This window comes from Leucoraja erinacea, chromosome 27 (assembly GCF_028641065.1).
Source record: "Leucoraja erinacea ecotype New England chromosome 27, Leri_hhj_1, whole genome shotgun sequence".
Lineage (NCBI taxonomy): Eukaryota > Metazoa > Chordata > Chondrichthyes > Rajiformes > Rajidae > Leucoraja > Leucoraja erinaceus.
Window position 1 is genome coordinate 19,404,883 of NC_073403.1, and position 23,611 is coordinate 19,428,493.

The 23,611-nt window shown below is 42.0% G+C and overlaps 1 protein-coding gene across 3 annotated transcripts in view; it reads left to right on the plus strand.

Moving 5' to 3' along the window:
* The window catches only part of nags (N-acetylglutamate synthase), a 47,399-nt gene extending 25,083 nt beyond the window's left edge, over positions 1-22,316 (plus strand). Inside the window, exons 4-8 of one of the 3 annotated variants that reach the window (XM_055657236.1) lie at positions 4,123-4,215; positions 7,838-8,018; positions 16,334-16,505; positions 18,586-18,768; positions 19,394-22,316. In XM_055657236.1, coding sequence (XP_055513211.1) covers positions 4,123-4,215; positions 7,838-8,018; positions 16,334-16,505; positions 18,586-18,768; positions 19,394-19,571 — 807 coding nt within the window. In that variant the 3' untranslated portion in view covers positions 19,572-22,316. Of the gene's footprint in view, positions 1-4,122; positions 4,216-4,515; positions 4,558-7,837; positions 8,019-16,333; positions 16,506-18,585; positions 18,769-19,393 lie in introns of all 3 variants that reach the window. The other 2 variants (XM_055657237.1, XM_055657238.1) reach the window with 2 other exon arrangements.
* The last annotated feature ends 1,295 nt before the right edge of the window (positions 22,317-23,611 follow it).

Genomic DNA, 23,611 nt, shown 5'->3' on the forward strand with positions numbered 1-23,611 from the left:
TTTTAACTTCCATGTGGGTATTAGAAGATAATTAATGAAACTGAAATAGAGGAAATGCTAATTCATTGCTTTTCATCAAGGAGGCTAATCACAGCCAAGTAGAAGGTAGTCCTTTCATTTGGAATTCCGCTAAATCAACTCCGAAAATAATAATCTGAGAATATTGATTTGATATTTTCTTGTGGGAGGAATCATTGTTGTATTAATTCTAGCATTAAGAAATTATTTTACTGAATAGTGGAAGAAAGGTGTCTCTGGATTTCTACCCCTGATATGGATCTGTTTTTGTAAATACGGAGTGAAAGCATGAGTGGAGTACCCTTCCAAATTATTGAAGGTAATGAAATGAAGGAATTTGAGATGTTAAAATAGGAACGTTCAATGCTTTGAATTAAATTTTAATGGAAGAGTGAAGACATTTATTTTAAACCAAAAATAGGAATAGGAATCTGACAAACACATTAAGTCTCAGTGTAGTAGCCAGTGAGTTATGTTATTAAGAACTGTTAGCTGTTGGGAAATGTTTATTGTTCAATGTGTTTTGCCACCGTCTGGTTATAGAACCCGGTCACCCTGGTTATAGAACCCGGTCATAACCAATTATAGATTAAATAAATAATTTCGATAGCTTTGATTAGTTACTACATACAAAAACTTAAGGTTGGTAAACAAGCAAATAATATGCAGAGATGCATAGATGTTGCAACACAGCAACAGATCACATGGTACGCTGTTGTCTGTGTTTACCTTCCAATTGAGCAGTTAGTTCCTATCCTAATTACATAACTTGTTCTGTAACAAGTTTGGGTCTTTGCCATATCCAATCTTATCTCGTATGTTGACAGTCTCGGGCTCAACTCCAAACCCAGAAAATGAATGCCACATCGGCACAGCTTTCCGTTTAACAACATCTCTGCTGTTCGGTAGTTCTGAGAAGTGAAAACGAGATTCCGAGAGGGATTGGCAAGGTGGTCGCAAGGACCCTGTGGATCTGGAACTAGCAGTCTCTGGATAAAGGGGTCAGGCACTTGGAATAAGGTGAGGAGAATTCTCGAATGGATGGGATGCTCAGTCATCAGATGCTGGATGAAATCAGGACTGAACACAGTGCAATAACCAGTGCAGTAGAGTCCAAATGACATTTACAGGGTTGCTTCAGTGCAGGCTGCAGCATTGATATATATGCACAGCTAATCAAAATGATCAAAACAATTGTGCTTTGTTGAGTCAGCACCAACTATGCTGTTTAGTGCACGAGTTACTGGACTAAGAATTCAGAGATCTGGAATAATGAAAGACAAGAGTTTTAATCTCACCTCAGCATCTGGGGACTACATTAATCTGACATATTTTATTTTTAAAAATATAACATCAATAATGATGCCCCTGAAAATACCAGATATTTGGAAAGGTGATTCCCAAGGAAAGGGAATCTGTCCATCCTCATTCAGATTAGGCTGCAGCCCCACAACAGTATGGTTCACTTATGCTTACAGTATATTATCGCAAAGTTTCAGAAACATTTTGACAGGTACATGGATAGGACAGGTTTAGAGGGATATGGGCCAAATGTATCTGGGGCTAGAACTAGTGTAGCTGGGACATGTTGGCCGGTGTGGGCAAGTTGGGCCGAAGGGCCTATTTCCACACTGTTGGACTCTATGACTTGCAGCTGTCCCATGATATGTCCTAGCAGGGACTACACCAGATATCTGTCCTCGCTGGATGGACCTCATTGATTCACGAGGGGTGTGGGCCTGTACTTACCAGCACCATTACTAAAGACTAACAGTTAGGGATGAGAATTAAATGTTGACTTTGTTAGTATTGATACAGTGAAAGCTCAGTTAATATTGATACAGTGAAAGCTCAGATATGTGGCATCCAACCCCCATGTTACAACTGTGGATACAACTGTGGATACAAGAGTTGAAGGAGGTTTGAATGCGACCTGCTTTGTGTCCAGCAGAAAGTGGCAGGTCTTCATGAAAACATACCATTCGCAGATCACCCAGGTCTGTTTCCCTTTCCCAATCGGCCACCATTTAGATAATAGTCTGCTTTCCTGACCAAAATGGATAACCTCACATTTATCCACATTATATGCATGTTGAGTTACAACTGATACCAGAGTTGAAGGAAGTTTGAATGCGACAGTTTGTGAAGAGCCGCAGCCTCATTGTCAGAGACCTGGATTTGATCCTGACCTTTGGTACTGTCTGTGGAGTTTGCACGTTCTCTCTACGACTGTGTGGGTTTCCTCCAGGTGCTCCGGTTCCCTCACACATCATAGGACCTGCGGGTCTACAAGTGAATTAGATTCTGTAAAATTGTCCCCAGTGTGTAGGAAGTGGATGAGAAAGTAGAAATAATGTAACATAGAAATAATGTGAACAGGTAGGTGATGGATGGTCGGTGTGGACTCGGTGGGCCGAAGATCCCGTTTCTATGCTGTATCTCTAAACAAAATTCTTGATCATAGAAACATAGGCCATTCAGCCCTTCGAGCCAGCACCGTCATACTATATGATCATGGCTGATCAACCAGAATCAGTACCCCATTTCCCTTGATTCCGTTAGCTCTAAGAGCTATATCTAACTCTGCATGGGATCCTACCAGTGTCAGTTCCTGAGCTCTTGCTCATCCACCATGCAGCACAGATTATTGCTGCAAGTAGTGAACTTTAGTTCAGAGATATAGTGCGGAAATAGACTCACACCGTCCGCGCCGACCAGCAATCCCCGCACACCATCCTACACACACTAGGGACAATTTACAATTATACCAAGCCAATTAGCCTACAAACCTGTACGTCTTTGGAGTGTGAGAAAACTGGAGATCCCGGAGAAAATGCACGCAGGTCTCGGGGAGAACGTACAAACTTCGTACAGACAGCACCTGTAGTCGGGATCGAACCCGTGTCTTTACCAACAATAATATAGGAATCAGCGCTTTATGTTTGGATGCTTTTGTTAATTGGATGTATAAGTAACATTCTACTTTGTTTTTAAAGTGTTCCGTAATACTTTCCTTCTTCTTTAACAGTGGGGCCAAGGCTTCCTTTGTTTAAGGTTTTAGGTAGCGATTGAACCTCAGGACCTGTAATTCACATGACCTAGGTGAAAATCTTCTCCTTCAGGTGGTTTCAAATGGTCTGGTCACCCTCTTTCTAATTCTAGTTGAGGTGTTCCCACATCACTGTACCCATTGCTTTGCACAATTATCCACTAAACTTCAAAATTATGTTGCGTTGGAAATAAAACTGGAACGAAAGTATTTTGCTCAGTAAGGGTAGAGGGAGCTTTACTCTGTAATGAGCTGTACCATAGCTAACACAGACGTGCTCAATGCTGACACTGGGTTCAACAGAATTGTAATAATTCATTGTGGTTTCAGTACCTTTGCAAGAGGGTGGCCTGTTTAGAGTCATACAACCTGTGCATGCTGACCAAAATACCCCATGTACTCTAGTCCCACTTGTCTGCGTTTGGCCCATATCCCTATATACCTTTCCTATCCATATATCTGTCCAAATGTATTTTAAATGTTGTCTTGTACCTGCCTCAATTACCTCCTCTGGCAGCTTGTTCCATCTACCCACCATACTCAGAAATAAATTGTCCCTTGGGTTCCTATTAAATCTTACCCCTCTCACCTTAAACATATGGCCTCTGGTTCTTAATTCCACTAATTTGGGTTTAAACAAAAACTCAGTACATTCACCCTATTTATTCCCCTTGTGATTGTTATACACCTTTATAACATCACCCTTCTGCCTCCTGTGATCTAAGGAATAAAGTCCTAGCCTGCCCAACCTCCCTGGAGCTGAGGCTCTCGAGTCCTGGCAACGGCCTCGTAAATCTCTGTACTCTTTCCAGCTTAATGACATTCTTCCTATAGCTTGGTGACCAGAACTGAGTACAATACTCAAATGCGGCCTCACCAATGTGTTGCATGCCACATTTGTTAAATTGTGCCATTCGAAGGAAGTTCAGATCATGAACCAGGAGACTGGCACGGACCACCCACTGCCAGCATGGTCCCTGGTGTTGCCAATTTCAGACCCACTTCTGAGGCTGGCCTGCACGAGACAAGAAGACCTCATTGTAATTGTTTTTCAGTTTCGTCGTTGTCAAAACGCTGCTTCAAGTGCCAACGTGCGTTTTCAGGGTCGGACTATCTCTGTTGGTACCAGCTGTGAGGAGAGTCTACAGGTACGTTTTGTGGAGTCATTTCTGGCACGAGTCCATTGAGATGGTTGGAAGAATACACTCCACTTCTTCCTTGTTCATTTTGCCTCTGCTGGCAACAGTACAGCCCCTGGCATATGGACTTGCCCCAATGGAAGACTGAGTACAATTATTCACTAAGTACACCAAATCCCACCTTTCATGGGGGTTTTTTGTGACTATTTTAGTGTTATGCCAGCCAATGTTTTGATAACCAAGATCCCTCCAGTCTTTTACATTCTTACTTATTTTTGTATTTTTTTTCCAAATCATTGAGATCCACAGAGGCTGTACCTTGGAGGACCAAATCTCAATTGTACCACAAAGGTGAGGCACAATGTTACAGCCAGGATGTCCTTATCTGCCAAGCTGGAAGAAAAACTCCCAGGAAAGCGACCAGTGCCAGACTGGACCGACTCCAGTGCAACCAACATTTTTCATGTCCATATCAGAACAATTATTTGTTTTTCAATTTTGATTGGCCTTTTTTTCATTAATCCTCTATTAATCTGCCAGAGTCCTGCAATCTTTCATTCAGGGAAGAAGCCTCTCAAAATGGTGCCTTTCAAAATGGTGTAGGGAACCTGCCTTGGCAAAGAGCTTCTGATAATCCCGTTTTCCCTTTGGCAACAGGCCTGAGGTGAGTTCACCAAGTTTCCTAACTTGAACTCAGAATGTGACAATGTCTAGCATTTCTCTCCCCAATCCAAAAATGAGAAGGGTTTTGATTTCAGCACAATAAGATCGAGCACACAATACTCCATGCGTGAGCTTAGGAAACAAAAGCAAACATGAAGCTGCAAATATTAGTGAAATAATTGATTTGAACCATTTACTGAATTGGTTGAGTATAATTATTATTGAGTTTTAAATATGAACAGTAATAGAGGATACATATTGGTATCCATGACAATGATGTTTGTTCCTCGTGAGGTTTGAGGCCGGCCAAGCGCGGAAGGAGTATCATTATAGGATCTGAAATACAACTCTCCGCCTTCACACAAACAGGAGCCCTCGGCATGTATCTTTTTTTTAAATGGCCCTTTAGGATTCTTTTTGTGTGTCTTTATTGTGTGATTTTTTTTTAATGTGGTTTACATTGATGGACATTCAGTCTATGTTTTGTGTGCTGCAAGCTGTTTACTATTGTGGCAGTAAAAAGGTAGGATATGCAGAATGTGACGAGCTTTGTAGCATGCAAGCTGCAGTTAGTTGCAAGTGGATGCAATGGTTGTGTATTAGGCTGAAGGAGCATTGTGCATGTAATGTGCATGTTTGAGATACAGTGGGCGGATATTTTGAACAGATGGAATCTAATGGATATTTTGTAATATGTTTTTCTCAATAATTTGCAGCTTTGATATCTAATTTTCTTTACAATAATTTTCATTGTAACCCAATATAAAGATAATGCTCAGTAATTTTACCCAATGTATAATCACCCAATGATTTGACATTTAATTTATTGTTCAGTAATTTTTATCTAATGTATAACTTTCTCAATAATTTGTTATCTAACATGTACCTTTCTCAAACTTTATTAACCAATATAGATATTTTTCATTTTTCTGCCTTACGTAATATAGTAATTTCCAGTAATCTACATCCTTATACGATACCAATGATGTACCATTTATTTGTATGTTTACCTGTCAGCTAAACATTATTGCTGTTTCATACACATCTAACTAATGTATGTCAGTCATCTTGTAATTATGCACCATTAACAAAGCTTTCTTAAAGTATACAATATATATTATCATTACATGGAAAATCAGTTCACTGCTGTTTGTTTATAATACCTATGTAATCCCCACAAATTAATGCACAACTTTTGATTAAGCAAAGATGAAACTTCTACTCTTAATCATAATCAGCGGTGTCAATTGAACCGAAATGGCCAAACCTCACATTTACGATCTGACTAGAATAATAACAGATACTGTAAAGACTTTAAATTCTAGGTAGGTCATTGATTTACAAAAGCTATGATGAACTTGCAAAAGTCTAGTTTTCTCATTGAGCTTTGCATTTTACTATTGTGGCTCATTGAGAAAACTATGATTTAGTAATAAAAATTCGCATGGTCATGTTTTATATTGAAATAAAAGGGAAAAAAATCTTGGAAATACTCAGCAGGTCAGACATCAACTGCGGAGAGAGAAACAGTGTTCACCTTTCATGTTATTGGCCTTTGTCAGTTTTGTTAAAAAATGTAATTTAGTTGACCATTTATAGCTGTTTCTCTCGGGATAAGAGTTGCATGATTTGCCAAGTATTTCTGAAATTTTGGAGTTTCTTTGTGTCTGAGATTTCTAGCATCTTGGAAGTGAATGACAATGGAGCCAGAAGCAGCATACAACATAAATGCATTCAACACACAATGTATTAGCACGTGTGACACAGAACAAATTTACAACCAAAGTACCCCCCAGTATGATGTCCAATTGTAACGTCATTTATTAAGCACCCTTCATTTCAGTATGTGTAGGAAGGAACTGCAGATGCTGGTTTAAATCGAAGATATACACAAAATGCTGGAATAATTCAGCGAGACAGGCAGTATCTCTGGAGAGAGAATAGACATAAAAAGCAGGAGTAACTCAGCAGGCCTGGCAACATCTCTGGAGAGAATGGGTGACGTTTCGGGTCGTGACCCTTCTTCAGACTAATGTCTGGGGAGTGGGAGGTACATAGATAAGGAAGTGTATAGATAAGGTAGTCTCGACCCAAAACATCACCCAACCCTTCATTTCAGTATAGGTTTGGATTTTTAGCATTTATTTCAAAATAGTTCCAGCCAATTAAATAATCTGCCTCAGATATTTCTAGTGATTGTTAGATATGTTTATCCCATCAAAGGTTTTAATAATATCCTTGAATATTGATATTTTTAATATGGCCAGTACCACTTTGTGATTTTGAACCTTACTATGGTGACTATCTGCAGTAAAATTGGGGAATAATTAATCTGTGAGGTAAGGTCTTCAAAATTTTTAAATGGTTTGGTGCTCTCTGAAAAATAAAATAACTATATACATCTTCTGAAATTCTTCATATAAATATATAAATAGTAATGATACGGCGATACTTAATATCAGTATATTCCTGAGGAAGGGTTAAGGGGGATGAAATCAGGATATAGTGTTAATATCCATAAAATAAATTTGTACCCTTTTTAAAAATATAGCCACTATTTGGGTAGTAGATAAGTTAATAGCAGTTTCATAAGATTTAAAGCAGCAACTGTATAACTGAACAAAAAAACAAAATGCTGGAGAAACCTAATGGGTCAGTCAGTATCAATGGAGGGAATGGACTGATGACATTTTCAGTCTGGAACCTTCTTCAGTCCAAAGATCCAGACTCGCAATGTAATTTAACCATACTCTCCACAGATGCTGCCCGACCTGCTGACTTCATCCAGCACTATTTTTTGCTCAAGATTCCAGCATCTGCAATCTCTTCTGTCCCAATTGTATAGCATTTCCTGATTCACCCAGATTTACTGTTCCCAAGTAAAGGTCCAAATGTAATATGAAGCAATCATAAAATGTCTTTGTTGTTCCTGTCAGTTCTCAGTGATGTGCCCTTTTACACGACACAGGTGGTGGGACAGGTCAATCTTCCATCTGACCTCGATCTTCTATCAAATACTAACTGGATTAGTGACAAAGAGGAACAGAAAGCCAAGGTGATAACCGATCTGCTCAACCACATGCCCTTAGAATCTTCTGCAGTCATCACATCAGCCGACACCATTCTCGCAGAGCTCTTCAGTCATAAAGGTACCATTGTCATTAAGGGTGTTACTGCATTTGTATAATGGAAATAGGAACTATTGAAAGATCGTCAGTAGAATAACATTGCAAAATATGTTTTTCTACTTGCAATTGACAGATTCTACATTTATTATCTCTTACTTAGATAGTTGATATAATAACAACAATAGAACATAGAAAGGTACAGCACAGGAACAGGCCCTCTGACCCTGCACTGAAAAATGGCGCAATGCTATGCTAAACTCCACGTGATCCATACCCCTCCATTCCCTGCATGTCTCTTTGCCGATCCAAAAGCCTCAAATGCCTCTATTGTATCTGTCCCCATCACCACCACTGACACATAAAGAGATGCAAACTCTGAAGACGGGCCCTACCCGAAACATTGTCAAGTCAACTTCCTTCCCAGATGCTGCAGAACCTGCCAAGTTATTCTAGTACTCTATGCATTGCTCATAATAACAATAATAGCTGTCAACAGTAACAGGGCTAGGAACCATCTGAATGACAGGCTCAATATCAATTTTTCACACAGAGACTGGTGAATCTCAAATTCTCTGCCACAGAAGGTAGTTGAGGCCAGTTCATTGGCTATATTTAAGAGGGAGTTAGATGTGGCCCTTGTGGCTAAAGGGATCAAGGGGTATGGAGAGAAGGCAGGTACAGGATACTGAGTTGGATGATCAGCCATGATCATATTGAATGGCGGTGCAGTCTCGAATGGCCTACTCCTGCACCTATTTTCTATGTTTCTAATATAACATACTAAAGATGGGCATGGCATACAATAGGTTGAAACAAGGTAAAATTGGTATGTAGTAATTAAATAATGCCAAGCTTGGCACAGAAACACGTGTGGTTCCGAAGGATGTGGGGAGCAGTGTGTTGAGTCTTCATTTTGTAAGCGAGTAAATATGTGATGGGTTTCAATACTGTGAAAAGCAAAGAGGGATGTGTATTTGAAGCTCGTGGAAACTTGAAAAAAGGTATTGATTTATTCTTGTCACATCTACTGAGACACGGTGAAAATAAATCGGATAATAATCATATTTTACCAATAAAATCAACTTTTTAAAAAAAAGTATATTTCTTAGTTGTTTATTGAAGATAATCATGCTGCAATGTTGTGAGTTCACTGTTTCCTCGCTGTGAGAATCAGAAAGTGAATTTGATGAAGGAACTGCAGATGCTGCATTAAACCGAAGATCGACACAAAAAGCTGAAGTAACTCATCTTTTCGGGTTTCAACGTATCGGGTCGAGACCCTTCTTCAGTCTGAAGAAGGACCTCGACCCGAAACATCATCCATTCCTTCTCTCCAGAGATGCTGTCGGTCCCGCTGAGTTAATCCAGCTTTTTTTTGTCGACCTTGATGCTAGCAAGTTCGTAGTAGTATTTTGGTGGTGGTAATTCAAAATGAGAAATATCAACAATCACAAACAAAAATGTTCCATTTAGTCAGCAGTCAAAACATGTAGAGAGAGAAGAAACTATAGTTACGGATGGATGTTAGATTTTTCAATACAAAGACTTTTGTTTTTTGAATAACTTTATATTACACTTTTAGCATCGCAAAACTTCCCCGGGTAAATCCACAGCAGCATTATAAAACCCAATTTTACACTGAGCCGCAAAAGAGTATATATTAAGATGAAGCCAAAATGAGAGACAGGGATACTAGAGTAATTCAGCTTGTCAGGCAGCATCCCTGGAGAACATGGATGATGTTTTGGATCAGGACCTACCTGAAACAGGGGTGCTGCCTGACCCGCTGAGTTACTCCAGCATTTTGTGTCTTTCCTTGGTAAACTAGCATCTGCAGTACCTCATTTCCATATACTGAGACTCGGGAGGTATGAAATAGGAATTCTAGAACTTGTGGCCCAGGTAGCTGATGACACAGTTGCTAATGACACAGTAATTAAAACTGAAGTTGGACAGTAGGCCAGAATTATGGGAGTGCCGAGATCATGGGAAAAGTGTAGGAATTAAGTAATTGTCACAGGACTTGGAGAAACTATAAAACATGGATGCAGATTTAAAAAAAAGAGGCATTGACAATCTGGAAGACAATATAGGCTAATGATCACAGAAGTAATGAGTACACAGAATCAGATACCCACATCCGCATCATCTGGGTAAATGCAAATGGTTCACAACACCACTTGCTTAGCACAGCAAGATCTGGGCCACTGTGATCCCTGAGGTTTAACAATTGTGTGGGACAGATATATTGATCTCAGTACAATGAAACTTTATGCGCTTGACTTTCAGACAGAGGTCTTGAATACTTTGGTCCCATGCTAAAGATAGCAAAGTTATGACTGCACTGCACTATATCGGAATCCTTATCCCATTCCTGGCATTACATGTCATCCCTCCTGTGGGATGCCTTGCTCTGACTTGCAACAGTGAACAGCAGGATGTCCTTGTTTAACGCTTCCCTGTTGGGCCACTTGTTCCCAAGTCCTGCACAAAGCTAGCAAATCCTGTGTATTTGTACTTTTCATAATTTAGTGATTTATCTGGTTTGGGTTTGAGGGTTTGTTAGCTCGGCAAGGACTATCTTACTAGTCAAGGAGTGAAAAAAACTGAATGGAAAAAGCCTGCTATCATTTAAAATAGAGATACTTAGAAGAAAATAATACATTTTCATTAGATCGAATATTAAACTCCATAATTCGGGTGTCTGTTGTCCCAACTCAAAACCTGGCTAAATCTGTTCTAGATAAGCTCAGAATGCAGTTTGCAATTTCTAGTGAACTGGTTCAGGACGAGACAAAAAACCTGTTTAGATATCCATAAAAAAGACACAAAATGCTGGAGTAACTCAACAGGTCAGGCAGCTGCTCTGCAGAACATGGATCGGTGACTTTTCAGGTTGGGACCCTTCAGACTGATATAGTCTAATTCCCTCTCCTATTAATATAGACTGAATATTCTTTCGGACTGCCTCATAAAATTTTACTTACTTTCCTGCAACCCTAATCCTATCGATATTTGAATTATGTTAAAAAATGTACATTATTAGGGAATGCATTGCACTCTATGATAAAGTTAACACAATTGAGTAATCAAAATGATTAGGAAATGATCACAATTTTAAATGAAACTAGACCAAGTGGGACCCATTGGGCCCCGATCCCCCAAAGCAATATTCCACCACTCACCCATAGCCCCAACTGTGCAGGTGCGGCTCATTTCTCCTCATCCCCCAACACTCCCTCCTCCTCCTCTTCACTCCCCTCCCACCCTTACCTCTCCCTCCTTTCCCCTACCCTCAGTCACCCCCTACCCTCAGTCACTCCCTCCATAACCCCCTCCCCTCCATACCCTCCTGACCCGTTGGCACAGGATTCACAAGCGGACTTGCCAACTTAAATGCTGCAAAATGTTGGAATTTGTGCTCTGCTACTGCGCCACGCCACAGAGTCAGCAGCAGATCATGACGACAGACTCACTGGCAGGATCTGTCAACAAGGTTGGGACATCCACATTAAAAGGAAAGTAGCCTTTATTGTCATTCAGACCTTTCGTTGCCTGCAGTCATACATATAATAAAAATGACAAAAACACCCAATAAACACAAATTTAACATCCACCACAGTGAGTTCACCAAACACCTCACTGTGATGGAAGGCAAAAATCTTAAAGTTCTTGTCTCTTCCCTCCTTGTTCTCCCTCTGCTCCGACCTGTGAGCTCCCGACGTTGTCGTCCTCCGAGGTCAGGTCGTCACTGCCGCCGGAACGCCACATCTCCGATGCTGCCGGGTCGTCGCTGCCGCTGCCACTGGAACGCTACATCTCCGATGTTGCCGTCGGAACGCCACAGCTCCGCTGCCGGGTCACCGCTGCCGCCGGAAAGCCAAAGCGCCGCTGCCGGGTCGCCGCTGCCGTTGGAACGCCAAAGCGCCGCTGCCGGGTCACCACTGCCGCCGGTCGCCAAAGCGCGGCTGCCGGGTCACCGCTGCCGCCGGAAAGCCAAAGCGCCGCTGCTGGGTCGCCGCTGCCGCCGGAACGCCAAAGCGCCGCTGCCGGGTCACTGCTGCCGCCGGAAAGCCAAAGCGCCGCTGCTGGGTCGCCGCTGCCGCCGGAACGCCAAAGCGCCGCTGCCAAAGCCAAAGCGCCGCTGCTGGGTCGCCGCTGCCGCCGGAACGCCAAAGCGCCGCTGCCGGGTCGCCGCTGCTGCCAGAACGCCACAGCTCCGATGTTGCCGCTGGAACGTTGCCCCAGCTCCGTCATTAGACCTCGGCGCAGACAGAGACGGACACGGGGGATACGACAAGAGAAGTCGCATCCCCCCCGAAGGAAGAGACCAAAAACATGTTCCCCCCACACCCATACACGACACAATCAAATAAAACCAAAAATTAACTAAAACAGGACAAAAGAACAAAAAAAAAGGGGCGAATTAGAATTATGGCCTCATTGGTGACCCTGGGACTATCCTTGATCGGACTTTGCTGGCTTTACCTTGCTCTAAACGCTATTCCCTTATCATGTATCTATACAATCTAAATGACTCGATTGTAATCATGTATTGTCTTTCTGCTGACTGGATAGGACGCAACAAAAGCTTTTCACTGTGCCTCGGCACATGTGATAATAAACTAAACTAAAACTGAAACTTTAAAGTTTCCCACTCACCTTAATGTTATGACCTCCAGTCTTTGACAGTTCCACCCTTGGGAAAAAGGTACTGTCTATTCCATTTTACCTCTCATAACTTTATATACAGGTGCACAACCTTTTATCCGAAAGCCTTGGGTCCAGACACTTTTCGTAATTCGGAATTTTTCGGCTTTCGGAATGGAAGATTTTTAGCGTAGGTTTTAACGGCTGGCTTAGTGGTAGAGTGCTCGGCTCATATCCGCAAGGTCGCGAGTTTGCGCCTCGATCCCGGCAGTTACTCGATCGCGAGTTTGAGTCTTCAAAGTAGTTTTTTCTTGCAGAATAGTAGAGAATAGGGAGGATTAGGCTGGGATCATTCTCTGCGAGATGATCTTAGTGCGAGAGACAAGTGTAGGAGAGGTGTACTGACTGTGTGGGCAGAACTTTGGAAGTGATTGCCCACCATTCTCAAAAGCCGCTGTGTCTCCCTGTCCCTGGGATAGCAGGGGGCGATCAAACAGCACAATACCCCCCTCCCCCTCCAACTCCAGAGGAATCCGCTCTCCGATGGGCCGCTACGGCGACAAGTGGCAGTTCGCCCACAGCCCGAGCTGCGCCACCCCAAGAACAAGACGTACCGTGCACATTATCACCCTCTGCCCCTACGGGGAGCGTGTTCCTCTGGAGTTGGAGCGGGGCTGGGATCTCCGTGCTTGCAGTGGGCCTGGGGGTCGGTGACCCGATGAGGGGGCGCAGCTCGGGCTGTGGGCGAACTGCCACTTGTTGCCGTAGCGGCCCATCGGGGAGCGGCTTCTGGTGAGCCTGACGTCTCCATCCTTGCAGGTGAGCAGGAGAGTGGGGTTGTTTGCAGTTGCAGAGGGAGGGGGCAAGGGCGGTACAGTTCCCAGTCTCAGCTCCTGTCCAGGGGGGTGGCCGGAGACGTCAGGTCCAACAGGAACCTGCTCCCCAATGGGCCGCTACAGCGACAAGTGGCAGTTCGCCCACAGCCCGAGCTGCGCCCCCTCATCCGCAACCCCAAGAACAAGACGTACCTTGCACACCATCAGCTTCTGTCCTTACGGGGGGGAGCGTGTTCCTCTGGAGTTAGAACGGGGCTGGGCTGCTGCTGGCTGTGAGGCTCTGGGATCTCTGTGCTTGCAGTGGGCCTGGGGGTCGGTGTCCTGTTGGTCCTGACGTCTCCGGTGACTGGCACTGACCTGCTGGCATCGCCGACGTGAAGACAGTGCAAAGCCCCCGCGCCAGTGCAATGGGCGGGGAGCTGGAGAGGGGAGGGAAGGGGTCACACACATGGCCAGGAAGCAGAGGGGTGTAGGTGGGGTGAAACTGAAGGGAGTGACAATCTGCTGCTGCCTGCCCGCTGAGTTAAAAAGTTCCCACGCAAGACTCACGATACACTGTGTATCGTGAGTCTACCGTGGGAACTTTTTAACTCAGCGGGCAGGCAGCAGCAGATTGTCAATTATTAACCCTCCCGCGCAATATACCCTCACCTTCTCTTTTATGAATGGGGATTTAGTTCCCCTTTCTTCGAGGACCGACCGGAGGTTCCGCTGTCACCTCTGCAGGCCGCCCTCGGTGAACGTCTTCAAGGACCTTTCTTCAAGGACCGAAAAAATGTCCGCTATTCGGAGTTTTTCGTTATTTGGTATTTCGGATAAAAGGTTGTGCACCTGTACTTCCATCAGGTCTCACTCTACTTGCAGAGAAAGCCAATCAAATAACTAACAGCCTCCAGATATCTCTATCTGATCCTCCACAGCTGCACTTTGATTCCTGATTCATTCTAATACATTTTTGATTAGGTCACCTACAAGCACATGATTCCCTGGTGCAGATTTCCATATCCTCTAATCCACCTTAATGCTTTCCCATTTCTTTGAGTTCCCGTTTTATGTTATCACATAATGTGATAACATGCAAGGGTAGAAATTAATTAAAACCCCGGCACAAACCATGCCCTTGAGCAGTGTGCTATTAAAAGCATATTTTTCTTAAAGTGGACCTGGTGCCTATCAGTGAATCCACTAGTGAGCTGGAGTGCCTGAGGTACTGGCAGCCAGCCGTGTTTATTTGAGGATTTATACATTACCAGGAATGAGCTTGCGTTGATCATTATATGCAGTAGAATAAGAGAGAACCAATTAAAAATCTTATACAGTTTTCACGATACTGTTGACTGCTGGTAGCTCACCAGCTAAGACAGAAATTTGCTGGTAAGCTGTTGTCCTTGCCCTGCACACTATGCTGGGCCTCAAAACTAATTTTGATTGTGGTAATAAGTGAGGCCATGTCCTTCTACTTTGTTCAGAATGAATGCATACCATCCAATTGAACTGAACCATATCAATCTTACCAAAATATTGGGATGTCGTAACCGAAAAGCAAATGCCTCCCCTGCCATGTGCCTGTCTAAAAGCCTCTAAGTGTACATTATCGCACCACCCCTGGCTATGCGTTCCAGGCGCCCACCACTCTGTAAAATGACCCGACCAACACATTTCCATTGAACGTCCCCGCTCTTATCTTATAGCTATACCGTCTAGTGTTGGACACTTCCACCCTAATGGAGATGTGTGGAAGAGTAGCATGTAACACAAGTGATACACAAGCAGCAAGCAATGACTATCCCCAAAGCGCTCTTCATGCCATTCAAGAGCATCACCTTTGTGAAAACACCCCCACCAATACCTTAATTTTCACCAATGTCTCGAAACTTAACAGAACTGATGATATAGATACAGTGTGGTTCAAAAGCAGATCAGTGGCTGGATATTTCTGCAATAGATGTCTCGTCTCCAAACCCTTTCCACTGTCTTCATGATGAAGAAGTTTGATTCAATACTTTCCACTTTTTTGTATATCTGCAAATCCAGCGCTCAAAATGCTGAATGCCGTCTAAGACAAAGCATATATTTGAATATCTGGCTATCTGCCACTTTCTCAAGAGTAGTCTAGGATAGACATTAAACCCTGTCACTTTCAGCACCACACACATCACGTTGACAATAAAAAGTCACTATCGGTATTCACTGAATAACTGAAGTGTGTTGAAACTCAGAAAATAAAGTTGAATATTGGTCAATATTTCTATTGACTCAACAAGTTGATTTGGTATGTTTAGGGAGGAATGATGATGCAGGTTTTAAACAAAGACAGACGCGCAAAGCTGGAGAAACTCAGCGGGTCAGGCAATATCTCTGGAGAAAAGGAATAGGTGACGTTTCAGGTTGAGACCCTTCTTCAGATTGAAGTAAGGTCTCAACCTGAAACGGCACATATTCCTTCTCTCCAGAGATGCTGTCTGACCCGCTGAGTTACTCCAGCTTTCTGTGTCTGTCTTTAAGTTTATTTGGTAAATAGATTAAGAGAACCCCAGGTTCAATCTGCATATTGTAATTTTAGCTGGGCTTGGAGGGGAAGAAATGTCCAGGGTTTGTACTTGCTGACTTACCAGTCTCTGGAAACATGTATGGTTAGTGTTGTACTGGGACAAGATGGGGCTTGTTTTAGTAGCAATGTTTTAGTAACAATGGACACCGAGTGCCCATACAGAGTGGCTGCTATCCAGGGAAGATTTCCCCATCAAGGAATGCAAAGCTTGGACAAGAACTGAGGAAAATATACCGTTAACATCTTTGCACCACATTTGAGAAGATGACCCCTGAATATTCTTTCTGAATTTGTTTCAGGAGCGGGAACTCTTTTCAAAAATGCAGAACCCATCCGCAAGTATACACACCTTGAGGAAATAGACACAGGCCGTCTAATGATGCTCATAAATAAATCTTTCGGGAAAGAGCTATACGAGGACTACATGTCAGTAATAAAGCCCAAGCTACATTCTGTTTATTTGTCTGAAGGGTAAGAGATTTGCTACCACTGCCGTTTATTTCTCCTTTACCTTGTACACCTTTTTCTACCTCAAGTGGTGTAATAACTGCAAATGGTTGCAGCTGGTTATTGTTAACTTAGACATGATTGGGAAGTGAAACTAATGCATAATATAGGAAGGATTAAGGTAAATCAGGGGCATTGATGAAATCCAAGTTGAGATTTATCACAGACAGAAAAAACCCAAGGCCAGAAACTCCACTGCCATCACAATGTCTACACGGTTAAATGGTATTCTGATTGGATGAGCCAAGCAATTGGGTATTTGATTGGCTAGGAGCAGAATTAGGCCATTCGGCCCATCAAGTCTACTCCACCGTTCAATCATGGCTGATCTATAGGTCCCTCTCAACCCCATTCTCCTGCCTTCTCTCCATTACCACCAACACCCATTCTAATCAAGAATCTGTCAATCTTTGCCTTCAAAATATCCATTAACTTGGCCTCCACAGCCGTCTGTGGCAATGAATTCCACAGATTCACCACCCTCTGACTAAAGAAATTCCTCCTCATTTCCTTTTGAAAGGTACATCCTTTTATTCTGAAGCTATGGCCTCTGGTCCTAGACTCTCCCGTTAGTGGAAACATCCTCTCCACATCCACTCTATCCAGCCTTTCACTAGTCAGTAAGTTTCAATGAGATACCCCTTCATCCTAAACTCCCAGGAGTACAGGCCCAGTGCCGTCAAACGCTCATTATATGCTAACCCAATCATTCCTGCGATCATACTCGTAAACCTCCTCTGGACCCTCTCCAACGCCAGCACATCTTCGATTGCTCATTTCACAAAGGTGGGAGAGTTACTTCTGGGACCTCCCTGTGAATGCACCCCAGGCACAGAATCCTTCAACAAGTACCCAGTGCCACACATCGGTGTACATCGCACCTTTGGACAGCACGTCTGCCAAATTCAGCTGTCCCATCAGATAGATCAACCCACCTTTGCAGATGGTGACTTTCACAATGAACATAATGAATATGAGACTTGCTTCATCAAAATCTAAAGAAGATTATCTGACCAAATCAGACACTGTGGATTGACCCACTTTGAACAATTCTTGGTGGAACCCTTTTAAGCTACTTACTTGGAGAGGTTTTCTTTGGCCTCTGTACTAACAAAACCCAACCCATTTGTGGTCCTATCACCCCACCACCACCATAGACTTTGTCTCTAACCTCCTCTGCACCCACTCAATCATGGTTGACTCCTACCACCATGGAGCAGAACATAACAATCCCACCCAGATTCCCCAAAGCCAAAATCAAACCTAGAGATCTCACCCCCACGTCCCCCAAATGGCTGGCACTACAATCGCTGGCCAATTGCCGGCCTAGTTCCCTTCTCTTCCTTCAATCTATCTGAGGTATCTTGAACCTCACACGATGAAACTTGGTGCTGGCCCCAAACTCAGAATATATGTTGGCCTACTACATACTGCCAGTCTAGTACATCGCATCTGGAGCACCAGAATGTTTAGGCCATTGCAGAAGAATGCAACTTCACTGCTCACCTGATGTTTACACTTGCAGAAGACCCTCAAGAAGACCCATAATTGCATCTCCCCCATTTCCATGCTTCCCACTCCCTCATCTGGCTCAAACCTACTGAAGCCAGTTTGTGACAATCCCTCTATCTTCCTAACTGAGACTGACTAACTCAATGCAGAGCAGAGTCCGACTCTGGCTTATTCCCCAACAAGTAGACAGATTTAATTAATAACTGCTTGAACACAAGTCTAAGGATGCCTCCGCGGCTATATGGCACAGAAAAATCCAAATGGGAAATAAAAATGCATTTAATTATTCCGAGGAATGCAAAATGATGCAGCTGTGGCTTTGACATCATTTGGTGTAACACAGATCTAAAACTGAAGCAGAACTAAGGCAGATTATTGTTGAATACACTGAAATGTAATGAGGCACATTTTTTGTGCAACATTAATTTGTAGCCAAAATACTGACATGCGGTATGAAATGTTGCGATAAATTATAACGTTAGAATGGATTTTAAATTGCTTACTCAGCTAATCTCGATCTATCTTCCCACAGGTACAGTGCCGCTGCAATTATCACCACAGAAGCCGTCTTGAATGGGATGCCCTATCTTGATAAATTTGTTGTCAGTACGAGTAAACGGGGCCAAGGGACGAGTCTGATGTTATGGGAATGTATTCAACAGGACTTTGAGTCACTTTTTTGGAGATCAAGAGCAACAAACAGAATCAACCCTTGGTAAATTTATCTTTGAACTATACTTTATATTTTAAAGTAACCTGCACTACAAAGTTTACATATCAATAGTGAGGCTTCAGATAATTCTAATTTTATCCATAGAATTTACACAATGTGAATTGAATCTATCAATCAATGTGATTAGAGAGGGCTTCAAGGAACACAACAGGATGGACATTAAAGATAATCAGTGCTGAATAACAAGCAACGCTTCAGGTCAGGATGTTTAAGAAGGAACTGCAGATGCTGGAAAATCGAAGGAAGACAAAAATGCTGGAGAAACTCAGCGAGTGAGGCAGCAATTATGGAGCAAAGGAAATAGGCAATGTTTCGGGTAAAAACCCTTCTTCAGACTTCAGGTCGGGACCTTTCTTCAGATTGGGCCAGAAACATTGTTGGTCCATTCCCTCCACAGGGACTTGCTGACCTGCTGAGTTCCTCCAGCATGGCATGTTTTTTTCACCCTGTAGTGTGCAAGTGCACTAGTTTTTCATTTATTTGACTGCATTTCTTCCTCTTTTATCTTTTATTTTAATCCCTTTTCTTCCGAAAGAGTTAGTGTCCTTTATTGTTACCATAGACAAGTCAGTACGCAGCCAATTTCAGATGTCTTTCATTTGTGCAGGTATTTCAAGCAATGTGATGGAAGCTTTACAACTGGACAATGGATAGTATTTTGGTACGGCCTATCGAATATGCGTGAATCTTACGACTTGGTGGACTATGCCGAAAATTTGCCCGATTCGTTTATCAAACCAAAGGTGCCTGTAAATGAGAAAACTTCTTCTCTGACAAAAAACTAAATTGCTTCACTTAATGCATTATTATTTTTTTCCATCTATGTCCAAAAAAACAATTGTACTGCAAGGTTAGACATGCTTCAGTTTATTGCAAAGATTATTGGTTTGAATCGCTCTTTTTTTACAAGCTTACCTTCAAATACTAATTATGGTAAAAGAGGGGTGACGTCTACTTAAATTAACCATGCTTTTGTGAATAAAACTAAAGCTAATGAAACCTCCAGTAACATGATGGTTTTAAAGCTAACTTCCCTTGTCTGTCACTGGATTTTAATATTTTGTGATCGATGGTAACAAAGTAATTAGTAAGCATTCTTCAATTAAAGCTAGATCAAGTATAACAGGGAAGCTTATGACCAAGTTTATCAAAAACCTGACTAAATGACTCGGTTAGATTGCCTTGGGAGACAATTGAGCATCTCTTTTGGCAGGAAGAGGGGTCGGGTTGATTTTGGGAAAGAATGGACACAAAGTGCAATCTATTAGAAGTCAGTTTGGACATTCCTTGACCATATTTTGCTTTCTTAGCATTAGTGGATGGAAGTTGTAAGTGAATATCAGGATCATTGCGGACCTGATCCCTGATGATCAAATTATATATTTGATTTGCAAAGTCGCAATTGGCTTTGTTGAAAAACAGCCAGATCTGGTTTTGCTGCTCCACCTAATGTCAGCATGATGGATATGGTAGACTGGCAGATCCTGCCTGCATGAGGGAAGGGGGGGGATATATGCCATTCACTAAAGAGATGCCACCTGAGAGGGATCTCAGAATGGTCAAAAGAAATATCCTTCTTCCGAAGGAACTGCTTCTCATCCAAGCCCTTGTTTTATAGAGAAAGTAAAAAGAACATTGTGATTATATTTTCTAAATGGAAGGTAGCCAAGCACTAAGCATGAATGCATCAATTAACTGAAAGAATTACCCTCAATTCTAGACCCGTTATTTACTCGAAAACAGTTTGTGCCAGATTTTTCTTTCATTTTTCCATTTATCTAGTGAATGAAAGTTTTCATCATTCCTTCCTACAAAAGGGGTCATACCAGTTTGTGCTTTCTGTATATTCTCAACCAGAAGGCAAATTCTTATCAACCTATTGATGTGCGTGCCTGCCCTGGTACAGACAAGCCATAATAGTGTCTGTACAAATATTTGAAAGATTTTTTTTTAAACTAAAAGGCTAGAATCTAGGCAACTTTAAGCTTTTTGATTCGGCGATCATTGTTTTCCTGATTAGTATTTAATTATCCTGCAATCCTCAAAGTCTTAAATTTTTCATTGTAACATAATGAAATGTTTTAGTAGCAGAAATGAAAATGTCAAATACTGTACTTCTGATACCTTCAGGTGACAATACTTTGAATTCTGAGCTCTTGAGGGCTTTCAAATCCTCTGCCTTCTGCAACCTTCATGGTTGTTGACAAGGATGATGTGCAAAGAAAAAGCAAATTTGTGTTTTGCTTTAATTCTCTTCTCCAATTTTTAGGAGAGTCTTTTACATCTCAAAGATCACATCAGTGGAAATCTTTACTATGAGAGGGAAACTATATTTTAGTAATCTATTTATTAATGAAACTATTTGAATAATAACATAGTGTGGTGATAGGAGTGACTCGGTTTGTATTTTTAATTAGTGCAATGATGATCATAGATGGGTCCATTTATGAGGATTTGTTTCTGATGTGGTGTCTAATTCTGCTTCAGCTGTTCCTCTTTAAACGTTGATTCAGGCCATTAATATAGCAAAAATATGATGCCACATAAACCATGGTGTGCCTTTATAACTATTCTTTCAAAAAAGAAATCAAATGCTATTGTACTTCAATGACATGAAATGTTTACGCCTTAAAATCTTTATAAAGGGGATAAGTATTTTGTGCACAAATGTACTTTCTGGGCTGTCTCTGGTGGGTACATGGAATAAGCTGTCAGGAGAAGTGGTGGAGGCAGGTATAGTTGCAGTGTCTAAAAGACAGTTATGGATAGGACAGTTATAGGGATATATGGGGCAAATGGGACTAGCTCAGGAAGGCACTTTGGTCATCTTGAACGAGTCAGGCCTATTGGCATGTTTCCATGCTGTATGACTCAGTAACTCTAATACACATTCATAAAGGATGGTTCCAATTTATACAACATGAGATGAATTTGCAATTATCCAGCTGTTTTATAACATGGCATATTTCCTGTGGATAGATAGCCACAGGAAATCTGCTTGGGGATAGTTACTGTTGATAGATGACCCGTGATGAGCTTGTAAAAAGTGCAATAAAGAAAATGTCCCATTTCTCCAAACTTCAGAGGTGCAAATGAAAAATTATAATTGTCTGGCACCACACACACGCACACACGCACACACACACACACACACACACACACATATATGGACAGTGATGCAGCGGTAGAGTTGCTGCCTTACAGCACCAGAGACCGGGGTTCAATCCTGACTACGGGTGCTGTTGGAGTTTGTACGTTCTTCCCGTGACTGCATGGGTTGCATAGTTTAGTGTGGACACGAGAATTGCAGATGCTGATTAAAAAGAGAGATACAAAGTGCTGGAGTAACTCAGCAGGTCAGGCAGCATCTCTGGAGAACATGGAAAGGCAATGTTTTGGGTGGGTATTTCAGACTGTGGTAACGGGGGGGACAAAGGTGAGGGGGGAGTTGACTGGACGCAGGCCAGTGATAAAAAAGATAAAATATGTGGTGAGACGAGAGAAGAGGTGTGAATTGTGAAGCTAGAGGAAGGAATATTAATGGGTGGCGTGCGGAGGGGGGTACATGGGGAAGAGGGGTATAAAAGGTTTAGTTTAGCTTAAAGATACAACGTGGAATCAATCTTTTGCCCTACCATTGAACGTCCGTTCACACTAGTTCTACATTACCCCATTTTCCCATCCACTCCCGACACACAAGGGACAAATTACGGAGGCCAATTAACCTATAAACTCACATCATAGGGGTTTGGGAGGAAACCCATGCAGTTGCAAGGAGAACATTTAAAATTCATGAAGACAGCACACAAATTCAGGACTGAACCAGGTCTCTGGCACTGTTGAGGCAGTGTCTCTGTCAGCTGTGCCACTGTATTGGCCATGCTGAGAACTTAGTTGTATTTAGTTTTGATCATTCAATTATGTCAAACTGAAAGAAATTGAAGGGAGGCAAATACAAACAACCAGCAAATTTAGAAAAATGATCTTGAAACCCATAATGTTGTCAGCATAAGTCATTCAGCATCATTTGTAATTAATCTAACCATTTGAGATCTTGGAGCAGCAAAATTACTGAGTACTGTAATCTATGGTGCAATCTATTTTGTCCTGTATCATGACACTAAAATAAACATTAAAAGGCCATAAGTCATAGAATGGACTGACTTTAAAAAAACATTTGTGGAGATAAGAGATAACATCACTTAAATATTGACAGACATTAGAGTCACATGCCAAATGTCAGATCACCTTAAGGAAATTAAATTAGCAAAAAGTTCTGCATTACAAATATCTATAAAATGCCTAAGTGCATTGTTATGAGATATTTTAATTTGCATCTGAATGTATTTTAACTGATTATTTTTATCTTTGCTTCCCACATACCTGTTTACGCACAGGTTTATTTTGTTCAGCAGTGTACATAGTAGAATAAGTCCTGGTGAAATGGTTGATTTTCAGACTATAAACTTTCCTGTGTGTACACAATTATCATAATGAAATTGGAACTTTTTTGTTTACAAAGTTTCTTTACTATAACAACATTTAAAAGACAATTGGATAGGTACATGGATTGGTAGGGTTTAGAGGGATATGGGCCAAAGTCGGGCAGGTGAGACTGGCGTAGATGGGGCATCTTGGTCGGCATAGGCAAGTCAGTCCGAAGAGCCTGTTTCCGCGCTGAATTACTCTAAAGTCATGCAGAAGTTGGTCAGGGGAACTTGGTATTTGACTGTGATCAACTACTTGGACATATTTAAGTTTAATCCAATTTAATCACACAGTTCAGTTAGTTAGTACTGTGCTGAGTTAGTTCCTCTTGATGGGA